Source organism: Pleurodeles waltl, chromosome 11, assembly GCF_031143425.1.
Source record: "Pleurodeles waltl isolate 20211129_DDA chromosome 11, aPleWal1.hap1.20221129, whole genome shotgun sequence".
Classification (NCBI taxonomy): domain Eukaryota; kingdom Metazoa; phylum Chordata; class Amphibia; order Caudata; family Salamandridae; genus Pleurodeles; species Pleurodeles waltl.
Window position 1 is genome coordinate 373,181,616 of NC_090450.1, and position 17,327 is coordinate 373,198,942.

At 49.4% G+C, this 17,327-nt stretch overlaps 1 protein-coding gene across 4 annotated transcripts in view; it reads left to right on the forward strand.

The window, feature by feature from the left end:
* The window catches only part of SAP130 (Sin3A associated protein 130), a 1,096,728-nt gene that overhangs the window by 138,892 nt on the left and 940,509 nt on the right, over positions 1-17,327 (forward strand). For all 4 annotated transcript variants that reach the window (XM_069213674.1, XM_069213675.1, XM_069213676.1 and 1 more), the window contains exon 7: positions 2,751-2,875. In XM_069213674.1, coding sequence (XP_069069775.1) covers positions 2,751-2,875 — 125 coding nt within the window. The remainder of the gene's footprint in view (positions 1-2,750; positions 2,876-17,327) is intronic.

The following is a 17,327-nucleotide window of genomic DNA, read 5'->3' on the forward strand; positions in this document are numbered from 1 at the left end:
CAAGGTAGATTCCTTGTTGCGCAGGCTGAAGATTCGTCACCATCAAAGGATGCACATTCAGGGAAATGTTGCAGTTGCCGGAAGGAGCTGGAGAAACAGTGCTGCAGAGTTCTCACTGGAGTTGCAGATTGTCGGTTCCTGGAGGGTTCAGTTGCAGTCCCAGTTGCCAAAAGATGAAGTAAACGAAGCAGAGGAGTCCTGATGGAATCTTGCATGTCGAATCTGAGGACCCACCCAAGAGGAAGACCCTATATAGCCCAGGAAGAGGGGGATTGGTCACCTAGCAGGGTGACCACCTAACCGGAGGGGGCTGTGACAATGCCTGACCTGGCCACTCAGATGCTCCCTGGGGCTTCTGCCCACCTTGGATTCAAGATGACAAAAACAAATAGCCAACTGGAGAAGCTCTGGGCACCATCCCTGTGGTGGTGATGGACAGGGGAGTTGTCACTTCCCTTTCCATGGTCCAATTTCGTGCCAGAGCAGGGACAGAGGTCCCTGGACTAGTGCAAACCAGTTTATGCATTGAGGGCACCAAATGTGCCATTCAAAGCATACCGGTGGCTTGGGGAGGCTACCCCTCCCAAGCCATGTAACTCCTATTTCCAAAGGGAGAGGGTGATGCTTCCCTCTCCAAAGGAAATCCTTTGTTCTGCCTTTCTCTACCTGAGCTGGTCAAGCAGTAGGAGGGCAGAAACCTGTCTTTGGGGTGGTAGCAGTGCAGGCTGCCCGAAAACCCCCAGAAAGCCGGTAGGAGAAATGCTGGGGGTGCTCTAAGGAGCCCCCAGTGCATGGAATCCTACAACCAATATTGGCAACATTATTGGGGTATGATTCCAACTTGTTTGATACCAAACATGCCCAGGTTCGGAGTTATCATTATGTTGCTAGTCACAGGTGTCCAGTACATGGGTAAAATGGCTTCCCTGCACTTCAAAAGTCTGGGGAAATGGAACTGGAGTTCGTAGGGGCACCTATGCTCATGCAGGGGTGTCCGGTACCTGCACACTGCCCTCTGGTCTCGGAAGGCCTACCATAGGTGTGACTTACTGTGACCTGGTGCAGTGGCCTGTAGTGAAAGGGTGCATGCACCTTTTTAAGCAGGCTGTAATGGCAGGCCTGTAGACCCATTTTGCATGGGCTCCCATGGGTGGCACAATACATGCTACAGCTTATGGGGAACCTGTGGTGTTCCAATGCCCTGGGTACCTATGTACCATATACTAGAGACTTATAAGGTGGCATCAGTCTGCCAATTGTGGGGTGTGCCAGGTCCCGAGAAACCAAATTTAGAGGGAGAGAGCACAGTCAGTGAGGTCCTGTTTAGTAGGATCCCAGTGAACACAGTCAAAACCCACTGACAGCCGGCAAAAAGTGGAGGTAACCATGCCAAAAAGAGGGTACTTCCCTACATTAACCAAAAGCTCCTAACCCACTATTTTTTTAGATGAGGGGAAGGCCCCTAAAAGGGGCAGAGTGAAGGTAGTGACTTAGTCTCTCATTTACAGGAATAGGTACCACTGCAGTGTGGTATAAATCCCATTTGTAATTTGTTTTTAATGGGTGTTGATATTTGAGATGCCTGGTGATTTCAAGGATTAAATGATGAAGGAATTTGGAGCACAGACTGTATTTATTTTTGTAATGCAGGGTAAGAAAATCTCTACAGTTTAGTGTTCTGGGATTGTCCATGGAGGCACAATTATGTAGTGTTGGTAGATAGATCTTGGGTACACTTCATGATAGAGAACTGGTCTTATAAGTACCTCTCGGCTGCCTTCGACACCGTCTGTCACCGCACACTAATCACCCGCCTCCGCTCCACCGGGATCCAAGACCAGGCCCTGGACTGGATCGCCTCCTTCCTCTTAAACCGTTTCCAAAGAGTTTACCTCCCACCGTTTCGCTCAGACACCACCGAGATCATCTGCGGCGTACCTCAAGTCTCATCGCTCAGCCCGACACTCTTCAATGTCTACATGAGCCCCCTCGCCGACATCGTACGCAAGCACAACATCATCATCATCACCTCCTACGCCGACGACACCCAACTTATACTCTCCCTCACCAAGGACCCCGCCAGCGCCAAGACCAACCTACAAGAGGGTATGAAGGACGTCGCAGATTGGATGAGGCTCAGCCGCCTAAAGCTGAACTCTGACAAAACGGAAGTCCTCATCCTCGGCAACACCCCATCTGCTTGGGACGACTTGCACGCACACAAAGCCCTCCACAACAAGGGACCGGAATACCTCAACCGACGCCTCAGCTTCTACGTCCCCACCCGCCTCCTCCGTTCCTCTGTCCTCGCGCTCGCTGCCGTCCCTCGCATCCGCCGCTCCACGGCGGGTGGGAGATCTTTCTCCTTCCTGGCAGCCAAGATCTGGAACTCCCTCCCCACCAGCCTCAGGGCCACCCAGGACCACTCCGCATTCCGGAGACTCCTAAAAACCTGGCTTTTCGAGCAGCAGTAATCCCCCCCCCCTTCCCCCCCCTTTTTTTTCCCCTAGCGCCTTGAGACCCGCACGGCTGAGTAGCGCGCTTTGTAAATGTTAATGATTTGATTTGACCTTTTTCATTATTCATCATTTAGTTAATTTATATACAGTCAACTGCTCTGAAATCATAGTTATAATTGCTACTGAGCATTACATTTCTGTCATTTAAATGGATCATGCACCAGAGAGTGAATAATAAGACCTTGAGTTTGCGAGACATCTAATGTGTGGATGTTTAAAATTTCCTTACAGTCCAGACCCCCTGTGACCACCTCCACATCGCTGTGTCCTAGTGTTGTTGCAACTGTGTCAGCCACCAGAGCTCAATCTCCGGTCATATCTACTGTAGCAGCACATGCAGCAGAACAGTCTCTTAGGTAAGTTGTATGAACAGAACTGATCTTGTGCGGGGTAGTATAATTGTATTGGTTTGTTTAAACACTAGTAATTTGAGTATTCTAGTACTACCATTTTTTTTTTTAAATGTAGTTTACTGCGTTTTATTAGACATAAATGTTATAATAAGTGATAACATACATAGCTGGTTATGAACGCAGGATGGCAGCAGCTATACATATCCATGACTGAGCATAACAAGGTCATGCAATATTAGGTTTCATGTAAAACACTTGTACATAGTAGCAAACATGTCACAGGGTTGCATCTAGAGATGAGCAAAGTTATCAAACAAGTAAACCCCCATCCCCCCCAACTGTGCTACCATGTGGAGTCCTTTCCCATCTGAGGAGGAGTACAGATTTGTGAGCGTGGGAAGCACCCCCTTGCAGTTGTTAGCAGAAGGAAACATAATACACATAAAAAATAAAAAAAAAACATGTATTGGGGGAACGGTTATAGGCAGTGATTGAAGATTGTGAACCCTTTCACATGTTTTGTGGTATCAAACTGCATCTTCATCTTGGGCTTTAAATTGATTCAGCCGGATATCCCAGAACTTGGCTGTGGTCTGTTTGCATAGCCCTTGATATTCCACCCTATGTAACATATTACTTTCAGAGGAGCCCCAAGATTTGCAGTAAACACATACAATGCAAGGTACGTCACACAGGTAAGTTAGGAACTTTGAATAAAAGCAATATCATATACAGTCTTTGTTAAAATGGCAATAAGCTATTTTAAAAGTAGACAGTGCAAAAATCAACAGTTCCGGTGGGGGTGGGGGGGTGTAAGTAAAGGTTAGTTTGGGAGGTAAGTAAGACACTTACAAGTCTCAGTTCCTGGGCATAGGCAGCCCACTGTTGGGGGTTCAAGGTAACCCCAAAGTTACCACACCAGCAGCTCAGGGCCGGTCAGGTGCAGAGGTCAAAGAGGTGCCCAAAACACATAGGCGCTGTAAGGAAATGCCTCCTTGGCATGGTTACCCCCTGACTTTTTGCCTTTGCTGATGCCAAGTTATGATTTGAAAGTGTGCTGAGGCCTGCTAACCAGGCCCCAGCACCAGTGTTCTTTCCCTAACCTGTACCTTTGTTTCCACAATTGGCACACCCTGGCATCTGGGTAAGTCCCTTGTAACTGGTACCCCTGGTACCAAGGGCCCTGATGCCAGGGAAGGTCTCTAAGGGCTGCAGCATGTCTTATGCCACTCTGGGGACCCCTCGCTCAGCACAGACACACTGCTTGCCAGCTTGTGTGTGCTAGTGGGAATAAAAAGACTAAGTCGACATGGCACTCCCCTCAGGGTGCCATGCCCACAAACCACTGCCTGTGGCATAGGTAAGTCACCCCTCTAGCAGGCCTTACAGCCCTATGGCAGGGTGCACTATACCACAGGTGAGGGCATAGTTGCATGAGCAATAAGCCCCAGCAGTGTCTAAGTCTATTCTTAGACATTGTAAGTGCAGAGTGGCCATACTGAGTATATGGGCTGGGAGTTTGTCATTACTAACTCCACAGCTTCATAATGGCTTCACTGAAGTCCGGGAAGTTTGGTATCAAACTTCTCAGCACAATAAATCCACACTGATGATGGGTTTATTGAAAAATGCAGGCAGATGGGCATCTTAGAGAGATGCCCCCTGTATTTTAGCCAAACGTCTAGTGCAGGAATGATGGGTCTGTGCCAGCCTGCCACTTCCAGACAAGTTTTTGACCACATGAGGTGAGAGCCTTTGTGCTTTCTCTGGCCAGAAATAAAGCCTGCACTTCACACCTCCTACCCTGCAGGAACTGTAACACCTGGCGGTGAGCCTCAGAGGCTCAGACCTCTTGTTACAGTGCCCCCAGGGCACTCCCGCTAGTGGAGATGCCTGCCCCCAGACAAAGCCCCCTTTTGGCATCAAGTCGCGTGGGAAAATTAGGGAAAACAAGGAGTGACCACTTCAGCTGTGACAGCCCCTAAGGTGTCCAGAGCTGAAGTGACCACCTCCTTGCAGAATTCCCCAACTTGGTTTGGAGGACAGGGATCAGTAGGGTTAGGTCTGTGTCTCCCTCCCCAGAGATAGTGGACACCAGAAGGATGTGGTCACCCCTCATGAACAGTAGCCATTGGCTACTGATCTCCGTAACGTCTCTAAATCCAGGATTTAATCGCTCCCCCAAACCTAGCCTGTCAGATTCCTGATGACCTCATGAAGAAGACTAGAAGAAAGGAGGACAGCTAAGCTGACCACCAGCAGAGAGACTGAAGACACCAACTGACTTGCCCCCATCCGTACAGACCTGTCTTCAGCTTCTGAAGTCCTGCTACAAGAAGGCGACTTATCCTGCAGGACCGGCGACCTCTTAAAAGCCTCAAGAGGACTGCCTGCACCCCAGAGGACCAAGAACTCCAGTGGACAGCAGCCCTGTCCAGAAAGAAACTCCAATAGACTCAAGAAGCACCCCAGATTCAAGAGTCCTGCCCACTCTGCACCTGACGCCCACTGCCCATGTCCAGGTACCCCAACTGACTAGAGTTGGCTCTCAGGTGATTGTGACCTAATATTCACACTGAGTTGATCTCTCCTGTCCAACATGACGACGTCTGCAGCCTAAATCCGGAGGACCCCCCTGATGCGAGGGAATCAGGTGAAGATTCCCAACGCCTAAGGGTACCCTTGCACCCCTCTGTCCTTTGGGAATCCGACCTTCAGTACGCAACATCCAGCAGGTGGCCTTTGGTTTCCCGGAACCGACCCCCTGGACTTAGCATGTAGCATCTTTGTGACCCCCAGGGTCCCCCTATAGGAAAGTATTGGGAGCCCGATGCTGTGTTTGCACCCAGCCACCCTTGCGCTGCTGAGGGTGTGTGTTTGGTGCTGACCTGTGGCCTCCGGCGCTCCTCTAAACCCACCAGGTCTACCCTCCAAAGACCCAGGTACTTACCTGCAAGCAGGCTTGGTTCCAAGTTCCCCAGTCACCATAGGAGTGTATGTTAAGTTGACCTCAACGGTGACCTCTGCGGCCGGCCCTGTGTCTCTGGTGGTGGTTGTTTGGGGTTAACTTGAAACCCAACCTGTGGACATTCTACCGTCCGGAGACTGGAAATGTAAGTCTTGTACTTAGCTCTCCCCTAGAACTGTTTCAGAAAATTGCACTGTCAACTTCTAAAACAGATTATTGCTATTTATTTGAAAACCGTTTAACTTGCCAAATTGAAACAAAGTGGTATTGATACATATGTTGGAAACTTACTTGCAAATGTACTTACTTGCAACCTGAATTTTGTGGTTCTAGAAATAAAGTAACAAAATCCAGTTTTTTTTTTATATAGAAACAATTGCCCTGGAGTTAGTCATTGAGTGTGTGCTTCATTTATTGCTGGTGTGTGTACAAGTGCTTTGCACTGTCCTCTGAGCCTAACTGCTCAACCACACTACCACAAAAGAGAGCACTAGTATTATCTAGTTAAGCCTCTGTTAAGCCTCTGGGGAAACCGCTGGACTCTGTGCACACTATAATCTCATTTTGATATAGTATATACAGAGCCAGCTTCCTACACTCCTTTTAATTTTTGCCCAAAATGTAGGAAAGTACCCTCTTTTTGGCATGGTTACCCCCACGTTTTGCCTGATGTCATTGTGTTTTGACTGTGTTTACTGGGATCCTGCTAACCAGAATCCCAGTGTAGGAAGTTGGCTCTGTATGTACTATTTCAAAGTCAGAAATAGCATGCACAGAGTCCAAGGGTTCCCCTTAGAGGTAACATAGTGGCAAAAAGAGAGAATTCTAATGCTCTATTTTTTGGTAGTGTGGTCGAGCAGTAGGCTCATCAGAGGGTAGTGTTGAGCATTTGTTGTACACACACAGGCAATAAATGAGGAACACACACTCAGAGACAATTCCAGGTCATTAGGTTTTTGTATAGAAAAATATATTTTCTTAGTATATTTTAAGAACCACAGGTTCAAGATTTACAAACAATACTTTAAATGAATCGTACTTCACTTAGGAACTTTAGGAACTTTGAATTAGCAAAATAGCATATACAGTTTTCACACAAATGACATATAGCTATTTTAAAACTAGACAGTGCAATTTTCAACAGTTCCTGGGGATGGTAAGTGTTTGTTAGTTTTTGCAGGTAAGTAAACCACCTACGGGGTTCAAAGTTGGGTCCAAGGTAGCCCACCATTGGGGGTTCAGGGCAACCCCAAAGTTACCACACCAGCAGCTCAGGGCCGGTCAGGTGCAGAAGTCAAAGTGGTGCCCAAAACGCATAGGCTTCAATGAAGAAGGGGGTGCCCCGGTTCCAGTCTGCCAGCAGGTAAGTACCCGCGTCTTCGGAGGGCAGACCAGGGGGGTTTTGTAGGGCACCAGGGGGGACAGAAGTCAGCACAAAAAGTACACCTTCAGCGGCACGGGGGGCGGCCAGGTGCAGTGTGCAAACAAGCGTCTGGTTCGCAATAGGTCTCAATGGGAGACCAAGGGGTCTCTTCAGCGACGCAGGCAAGTGGGGGGCTCCTCGGGGTAGCCACCACCTGGGTAAGGGAGAGGGCCACCTGGGGGGGTCGCTCCTGCACTGGAGGTCGGATCCTTCAGTGCAGTTTTGAGATAAGCACTCAACTTACAGTTCCCGTCCCTGGGGGTTAGGCTGCCCACTGGTTGGGGTTCAGGATGACCCCAATCTCACACCACCAGCAACATGGGGTCCACCGGGTACATAGGTCAAAGTTGTAGTTAAGTTTTGAATGGGGTCCTGTGGAGACTGGGGTCACTCAGAAACAGATCTGTTGGCAGGTAAGAACCTGCGACTTCGGAGGGCACACCTGGGGGGTTTAGGTGAGCACCAGTGGGGCCACAGGTCCGCACCAAGCACAAACCCTCAGAGACACAGGGGCCGTCGGGTGCAGGGTGCAAACACAGCGTCGAGCTCCTAATGCTTCAGGGCTCACAAAGATGCTGCAGGCTGGGTCCAGGGAGTCTGTTCCGGGAGACCACAGGCTGGGAGACAGCAGGTGGCCCTCCACAAGGAGGAGGGCCACCTGCTGAACTTTGCTGGACCAGTGGTCGGATTCCCCAAGTCCAGGGGGTTGCGGGTGTAGGGGTACATTTTGGTGTTGTGAATCTTGGTCCAGTTCTCTCTCGGTCAGGGGTGGTCCTTTGGATTTAGGCTTCTGATATTGTGTTGGACAGGAGGGGGTCAACCCAGGGTGGACACAAGGTCAGAATCGTCTGGGGACCTGCTCTGAATCCGTGGGCCACCTGGAAACAGGCCTTGGGCGTCGGGTACAGAATGGACAGGAATCACGGATCAGGGGCTGTTCTAGAGTACTTTTGGAAGGTTTCTTCTGGACAGGGCAGCTGTCCTTGGGACTTCTTTGTCATCTGGTGTGTAGGCAGACCTCTGGAGGTTTGGAGAGGTCGCTGGTCCTGCTAGGTGCGTTGCCTTTTGATATCAGAGTCCTTGAAACTACAGACAGGCCTGTAGGGATGGGGCCAAGTTAGGTGATGTCTGGAGTTTTCACTGCAGGGGGTTCAGCTTAGCAGTCCTCCTTTCTTTTTTTTCTTCTTATTGAGGTCGCCAGGGATCTGGTGAGCTCTGTTAAGGGGAGCCTTTAAATCCAAATTTAGGGGCATTGCAGGGATCAGAGGGCAGTAGCCATGGCTACTGTTCCTGAGGGTGTCTACACCCTTCCTGTAACCACTCCCTTTCGGGAAGGGGGCACATTCCTAACCCTATTGGTCCCTGTCCTCCAAGCCAAGATGGAGGGATCAGGGTTCACTTCAGCTCTGGACACCTTTGGGGTGATCCCAGCCGACTCATCACTCCTCCCTGTTCTTTCTTAATTTTCCCACCGGACTTGCTGGGAAAAGTGGGCCTTTGTCAGGGAGGGGTGGATGGAAGGGGAGGGTTCTTCTCCACTAGCTGGAGTGCCCAGGGTCACTATAACAGGAGGCCTGAACCCTTGAGGCTCACTGCCAAGTGTTCGAGGGGGAGGTGTGAAGTACCTCCACCCAGAACGGACTTTGTTTATGACTCAAGAGGGCGCAAAGGCCCTCATGTCATTGGGTCAGAAATTCGTCTTCTAGTGGCAGACTGGTCAGCATTACCCTAAAGGGTTGGTTAAAATACAGGGGGCATCTCTTAGAGGCATCTCTTAGATGCCCTCTAGGTGCATTGTACAATAAATCCGGCACCGGCATCCGTGTGGGTTTATTGTGCTGAGAGGTTTGATACCAAACTTCCCAGCCTTCAGTGAGGCCATCTTGGACCTGTGGATATCGTAATGACAAACTGCCTAGCCCATGTACTTAACGTGGCCACACTGCACTTTCAATGTCTAAGAATGGACTTAGACACTGTAGAGGCATATTACTCATGCAGCTGTGCCCCCACCTCTGGTATAGTGCCTTAGGACTGTAAGGCCTGCTAGAGGGATGACTTACTGTACCACAGGTAGTGGTTGGTGGGCTTGACACGCTGAGGGGGATTCCATATCAACTTTACCTTTGTCTCCTCACCAGCACACACAAGCGGCAGTGGCAGTGTGCATGTGTTTGGTGAAGAGTCCCTTAGGGTGGCACAGTAAATGCTGCAGCCCTTAGGGACCCTCTGGTCACAAAGCCCTTGGTACCACTGGTACCTTTTACAAGGGACTTAGCTGTGTGCCAGGGGTGTGCCAATTGTGGAAACAATGGTACAGTTTAGGAAAATTGTAAGGAAATGCCTCCTTGGCATGGTTGCCCCCTGACTTTTTGCCTTTGCTGATGCTATGTTTACAATTGAAAGTGTGCTGAGGCCTGCTAACCAGGCCCCAGCACCAGTGTTCTTTCCCTAACCTGTACTTTTGTATCCACAATTGGCAGACCCTGGCATCCAGATAAGTCCCTTGTACCTGGTACTTCTAGTACCAAGGGCCCTGATGCCAAGGAAGGTCTCTAAGGGCTGCAGCATGTCTTATGCCACCCTGGAGACCTCTCACTCAGCACAGACACCCTGCTTGCCAGCTTGTGTGTGCTAGCGAGGACAAAACGAGTAAGTCGACATGGCACTCCCCTCAGGGTGCCATGCCAGCCTCTCACTGCCTATGCCGTATAGGTAAGACACCCCTCTAGCAGGCCTTACAGCCCTAAGGCAGGGTGCACTATACCATAGGTGAGGGTACCAGTGCATGAGCATGGTACCCCTACAGTGTCTAAACAAAACCTTAGACATTGTAAGTGCAGGGTAGCCATAAGAGTATATGGTCTGGGAGTTTGTCAAACACGAACTCCACAGCACCATAATGGCTACACTGAAAACTGGGAAGTTTGGTATCAAACTTCTCAGCACAATAAATGCACACTGATGCCAGTGTACATTTTATTGTAAAATACACCACAGAGGGCACCTTAGAGGTGCCCCCTGAAACTTAACCGACTATCTGTGTAGGCTGACTAGTTTTAGCAGCCTGCCACAAACCGAGACATGTTGCTGGCCCCATGGGGAGAGTGCCTTTGTCACTCTGAGGCCAGTAACAAAGCCTGCACTGGGTGGAGATGCTAACACCTCCCCCAGGCAGGAATTGTCACACCTGGCGGTGAGCCTCAAAGGCTCACCTCCTTTGTGCCAACCCAGCAGGACACTCCAGCTAGTGGAGTTGCCCGCCCCCTCCGGCCAGGCCCCACTTTTGGCGGCAAGGCCGGAGAAAATAATGAGAAAAACAAGGAGGAGTCACTGGCCAGTCAGGACAGCCCCTAAGGTGTCCTGAGCTGAGGTGACTCTAACTTTTAGAAATCCTCCATCTTGCAGATGGAGGATTCCCCCAATAGGGTTAGGATTGTGACCCCCTCCCCTTGGGAGGAGGCACAAAGAGGGTGTACCCACCCTCAGGGCTAGTAGCCATTGGCTACTAACCCCCCAGACCTAAACACGCCCTTAAATTTAGTATTTAAGGGCTACCCTGAACCCTAGAAAATTAGATTCCTGCAACTACAAGAAGAAGGACTGCCTAGCTGAAAACCCCTGCAGAGGAAGACCAGAAGACGACAACTGCCTTGGCTCCAGAAACTCACCGGCCTGTCTCCTGCCTTCCAAAGATCCTGCTCCAGCGACGCCTTCCAAAGGGACCAGCGACCTCGACATCCTCTGAGGACTGCCCCTGCTTCGAAAAGACAAGAAACTCCCGAGGACAGCGGACCTGCTCCAAGAAAAGCTGCAACTTTGTTTCCAGCAGCTTTAAAGAACCCTGCAAGCTCCCCGCAAGAAGCGTGAGACTTGCAACACTGCACCCGGCGACCCCGACTCGGCTGGTGGCGATCCAACACCTCAGGAGGGACCCCAGGACTACTCTAAGACTGTGAGTACAAAAACCTGTCCCCCCTGAGCCCCCACAGCGCCGCCTGCAGAGGGAATCCCGAGGCTTCCCCTGACCGCGACTCTTTGAGTCCCAAGTCCCGACACCTGGGAGAGACCCTGCACCCGCAGCCCCCAGGACCGGAAGGACCGGACTTTCACTGGAGGAGTGACCCCCAGGAGTCCCTCTCCCTTGACCAAGTGGAGGTTTCCCCGAGGAACCCCCCCCTTGCCTGCCTGCAGCGCTGAAGAGATCCCGAGATCTCTCATAGACTAACATTGCGAACCCGACGCTTGTTTCTACACTGCACCCGGCCGCCCCCGCGCCGCTGAGGGTGAAATTTCTGTGTGGACTTGTGTCCCCCCCGGTGCCCTACAAAACCCCCCTGGTCTGCCCTCCGAAGACGCGGGTACTTACCTGCAAGCAGACCGGAACCGGGGCACCCCCTTCTCTCCATTCTAGCCTATGTGTTTTGGGCACCACTTTGAACTCTGCACCTGACCGGCCCTGAGCTGCTGGTGTGGTGACTTTGGGGTTGCTCTGAACCCCCAACGGTGGGCTACCTTGGACCAAGAACTAAGCCCTGTAAGTGTCTTACTTACCTGGTAAAACTAACAAAAACTTACCTCCCCCAGGAACTGTGAAAATTGCACTAAGTGTCCACTTTTAAAACAGCTATTTGTGAATAACTTGAAAAGTATACATGCAATTTTGATGATTTGAAGTTCCTAAAGTACTTACCTGCAATACCTTTCGAATGAGATATTACATGTAGAATTTGAACCTGTGGTTCTTAAAATAAACTAAGAAAAGATATTTTTCTATATAAAAACCTATTGGCTGGATTTGTCTCTGAGTGTGTGTACCTCATTTATTGTCTATGTGTATGTACAACAAATGCTTAACACTACTCCTTGGATAAGCCTACTGCTCGACCACACTACCACAAAATAGAGCATTAGTATTATCTATTTTTTACCACTATTTTACCTCTAAGGGGAACCCTTGGACTCTGTGCATGCTATTCCTTACTTTGAAATAGCACATACAGAGCCAACTTCCTACAAAAATGAAAACTGGTGCTGGGGCCTGGTTAGCAGGATCCCAGCACACACTGTCAAGTGAGCATCAATATCGGGTAAAAGTGGGGGTGGGGTGGGAATAGCCATGCGAAAAGGGACACTTTGCTACGCAACTCCCTCCCAAACGAAAGAGGATGAGACTCACCTTTCCCAAGAAGAGTCTTCATTGTCTAAGTGGAAAAACCTGGAATGGCCATCGGCATTGGCATGGGCAGTCTCAGGTCTGTGTTCCACTACAAAGTCCATTCCCTATACGGAGATGGACCACCTCAAAAGTTTAGGGTTTTCACCTTTCATTTGCAGTAGCCATCTGAGAGGTCTGGGTTCAGTTTGAACAATAAAGTGAGTAACAAACAAATATGGTCTCAACTTTTTCAGGGACCACACCACAGCAAAGGCCTCCCTCTCAATGTCACTCTAACGCTGCTCCCTGGGGAGTAATTTCCTGCTAATGAAAGCAACAGGCTGGTCATGGCCATTACTATTGGTCTGAGACAGGACTGCTCCTATCCCATGTTCAGAGGCATCTGTCTTCACAATTAACTGCTTAGAGTAGTCTGGATGTTGGAGGCTGGCCTGGTTTGTAGTGGTTACCTTGGGTACTTACACCTTATACCAGGTCCAGTTATCCCTTATTAGTGAAGTAGTAGTGTTCGAGCAGCTTAGGCTGATAGAGGTAGCTATAGCAGAGCAGCGTAGGCTGAACTAGGAGACATGCAAAGCTCTTTGTAAAGAAATGGCTCCCTGTTGCAGTTACCCCCCACTTTTTGCCTGATACTGATGCTGACTTGACTGAGAAGTGTACTGGGACCCTGCTAACCAGGCCCCAGCACCAGTGTTCTTTCACCTAAAATGTACCATTGTCTCCACAATTGGCACAACCCTGGCACCCAGGTAAGTCCCTTGTAACTGGTACCCCTGGTACCAAGGGCCCTGATGCCGGAGAAGGTCTCTAAGGGCTGCAGCATGTCTTATGCCACCCTGGGGACCCCTCACTCAGCACAGACACACTGCTTGCCAGCTTGTGTGTGCTGGTGGGGAGAAAATGACTAAGTTGATATGGCACTCCCCTCAGGGTGCCATGCCAACCTCACACTGCCTGTGGCATAGGTAAATCACCCCTCTAGCAGGCCTTACAGCCTTAAGGCAGGGTGCACTATACCACATGTGAGGGCATAGGTGCATGAGCACTATGCCCCTACAGTGTCTAAACAAAACCTTAGACATTGTAAGTGCAGGGTAGCCATAAGAATATATGGTCTGGTAGTCTGTCAAAAACGAACTCCACAGCTCCACAATGGCTACACTGAATACTGGGAAGTTTAGTATCAAACTTCTCAGAATAATAAACCCACACTGATGCCAGTGTTGGATTTATTAAAAAATGCACACAGAGGGCATCTTAGAGATGCCCCCTGTATTTTACCCAATTGTTCAGTGCAGGGCTGACTGGTCTGTGCCAGCCTGCTGCTGAGAGACGAGTTTCTGACCCCATGCGGTGAGAGCCTTTGTGCTCTCTGAGGACAGAAACAAAGCCTGCTCTGGGTGGAGGTGCTTCACACCTCCCCCTGCAGGAACTGTAACACCTAGCAGTGAGCTTCAAAGGCTCAAGCTTCGTGTTACAATGCCCCAGGGCACTCCAGCTAGTGGAGATGCCCGCCCCCTGGACCCAGCCCCCACTTTTGGCGGCAAGTCCAGGAGAGATAATGAGAAAAACAAGGAGGAGTCACTGGCCCGTCAGGACAGCCCCTAAGGTGTCCTGAGCTGAGGTGACTCTGACTTTTAGAAATCCTCCATCTTGTAGAAGGAGGATTCCCCCAATAGGAATAGGGATGTGCCCCCCTCCCCTCAGGGAGGAGGCACAAAGAGGGTGTACCCACCCTCAAGGACAGTAGCCATTGGCTACTGCCCTCCCAGACCTAAACACACCCCTAAATTCAGTATTTAGGGGCTCCCCAGATCCTAGGAACTCAGTTTCCTGCAACTTACGAAGAAGAGGACTGCTGAGCTGAAAAACCCCTGCAGAGAAGACGGAGACACCAACTGCTGTGGCCCCAGCCCTACCGGCCTGTCTCCCTCCTTCAGAAGAAAACTGCTCCAGCGACGCTTTCCCCAGGACCAGCGACCTCTGAATCCTCAGAGGACTGCCCTGCTTCCAAAAGACCAAGAAACTCCTGAGAACAACGCTCCAGGGAGGATCCCCCGGCGACTCCAAAACTGTGAGTAACCAAAGTTGTCCCCCCCCTGAACCCCCACAGCGACGCCTGCAGAGGGAATCCCGAGGCTCCCCCTGACCGAACTGTCTGAATCCAAAATCCCAACGCCTGGAAAAGACCCTGCACCCGCAGCCCCCAGGACCTGAAGGATCGGAACTCCAGTGCAGGAGTGACCCCCAGGAGGCCCTCTCTCTTGCCCAGGTGGTGGCTACTCCGAGAAGCCCCCCCCCCCCCCCTTCCCCTTGCCTGCCTGCATCGCCTGACGAGACCCCTTGGTCTCTCATTGAAACCTATTGAAAACCCGACGCGTGTTTGCACACTGCACCCGGCCGCCCCAGTGCTGCTGAGGGTGTACTATCTGTGCTGGCTTGTGTCCCCCCCGGTGCCCTACAAAACCCCCCTGGTCTGCCCTCCGAAGACGCGAGTACTTACCTGCTGGCAGATTGGAACCGGGGCACCCCCTTCTCCATTGAAGCCTATGTGTTTTGGGCACCTCTTTGACCTCTGCACCTGACCGGCCCTGAGCTGCTGGTGTGGTAACTTTGGGGTTGCTCTGAACCCCCAACAGTGGGCTACCTTGGACCCCAATTTGAACCCCGTAGGTGGTTTACTTACCTGCAAGAACTAACAATAACTTACCTCCCCCAGGAACTGTTGAAAATTGCAGTGTGTCCACTTTTAAAACAGCTAAATGTGTTTTATGTAAAAAGTATATATGCTATTGTGATTATTCAAAGTTCCTAAAGTACTTACCTGCAATACCTTTCAAATGAGATATTACATGTAGAATTTGAACCTGTGGTTATTAAAATAAACTAAAAAAAGATATTTTTCTATACAACAACCTATTGGCCTGAAATTGTCTCTGAGTGTGTGTTCCTCATTTATTGCCTGTGTGTATGTACAACAAATGCTTAACACTACTCCTTTGATAAGTCTACTGCTCGACCACACTACCACAAAATAGAGCATTAGTATTATCTCTTTTTGCCACTATCTTACCTCTAAGGGGAACCCTTGGACTCTGTGCATGCTATTCCTTACTTTGAACTAGCTCATACAGGGCCAAATTCCTACACTCTTGCAATACCACTTATAGTTACACAGTACTTATACTCTGTTAACAAAAATAAAGGTATTTATTTGGGTGACACAGTACCAAAAGTATCTTAAAGACAATACTCCTTCTGGAGGTAAGTATTATACACAATATATACACTAGACATCAGATTAGACAAGTAAATAATCATAAGGTAGTGCAAACAGTAGGAAATGCTATAGAATGCAATGGGAGAAAATAGGTCTAGGGTCAACACAAACCATATACTAAAAGTGAAATGCAAATCACAAATTCCCCCCTAGACAAGTGTAGTGTGTGCAGAATCGCTGGGAGGGTAAGAATACAGTAAAGGTAAGTAAATTACCCCACCCCAGAGCCCAGAAAGCAGGAGTTAGGTACTGCAAGTTTCCTTAGGACACACTAAACCTCGTGATTGGGATATTGCAGTAACCAACCAAGTCTGCAAACAACAACTGCTGGATTCCTGGACCTGAAGACCTGCAAAAGACCAAGTCCAGAAGTCGAAAGAAGTTCCAGGAAGGACAGGAGCCCCTGCCAACCCAGAAGAGGGCGCAAAAGAGGAGTCCCCGGTTGGACGAAGACTGCAGAAATGCACTCTAGGAAGATGCAAGTGAGTTCCTGCATGATGCAAAAGATGTCCCACGACGTGAAGATGGATGATAACGTGATTTCGTGTTGAAGTCGCCAACAAGCCTTGGTTAAGAGAAATATTTGTTTTGTGTCAAAATGGCGCTGGCTGGACCCAGGAGGGACCAGGGGGCCTCAACTCTGTGTGAGGAGGAAGAGGGTGCTCTCAGCACTTTAGAGAGTCCTCAGGATCCTCACAATCCTAGAATTCGGACACTTACAACTTACCCAAGAATGTATGGAAGTCATAAAGCAAGCCAGAAGGCCGTCCACTAGGCACTGCTATGCAAGTAAATGGAAGAGGTTTGTTTGCTACTGCCATCATAATCAGATTCAACCTTTACACGCAACTCCAAAGGATGTAGTGGGTTACTTGCTTCACTTACAAAAATCTAACCTAGCCTTCTCTTCCATTAAAATACACCTTGCAGCAATATCTGCATACCTGCAGACTACCTATTCAACTTCCCTATATAGGATACCAGTCATTAAAGCATTCATGGAAGGCCTTAAAAGAATTATACCACCAAGAACACCACCTGTTCCTTCATGGAACTTAAATGTTGTCTTAACAAGACTCATGGGTCCACCTTTTGAACCCATGCACTCTTGCGAAATACAGTTCCTAACCTGGAAGGTTGCATTTCTCATCGCCATTACGTCTCTAAGAAGAGTAAGCGAAATTCAGGCGTTTACAATACAAGAACCTTTTATACAACTACACAAAAATAAAGTCGTCCTAAGGACTAATCCTAAATTTTTACCAAAGGTTATTTCACCGTTCCACCTAAATCAAACAGTGGAACTACCAGTGTTCTTCCCACAGCCAGATTCCGTAGCTGAGAGGGCACTACATACATTAGATGTCAAAAGAGCATTAATGTACTACATTGACAGAATGAAAAACATCAGAAAGACTAAACAACTATTTATTGCATTCCAAAAACCTCATGCAGGAAACCCAATATCAAAACAAGGTATAGCCGGATGGATAGTTAAATGCATCCAAATCTGCTACCTTAAAGCAAAACGACAACTGCCCATTACACCAAGGGCACACTCAACCAGAAAAAAAGGTGCTACCATGGCCTTTCTAGGAAACATCC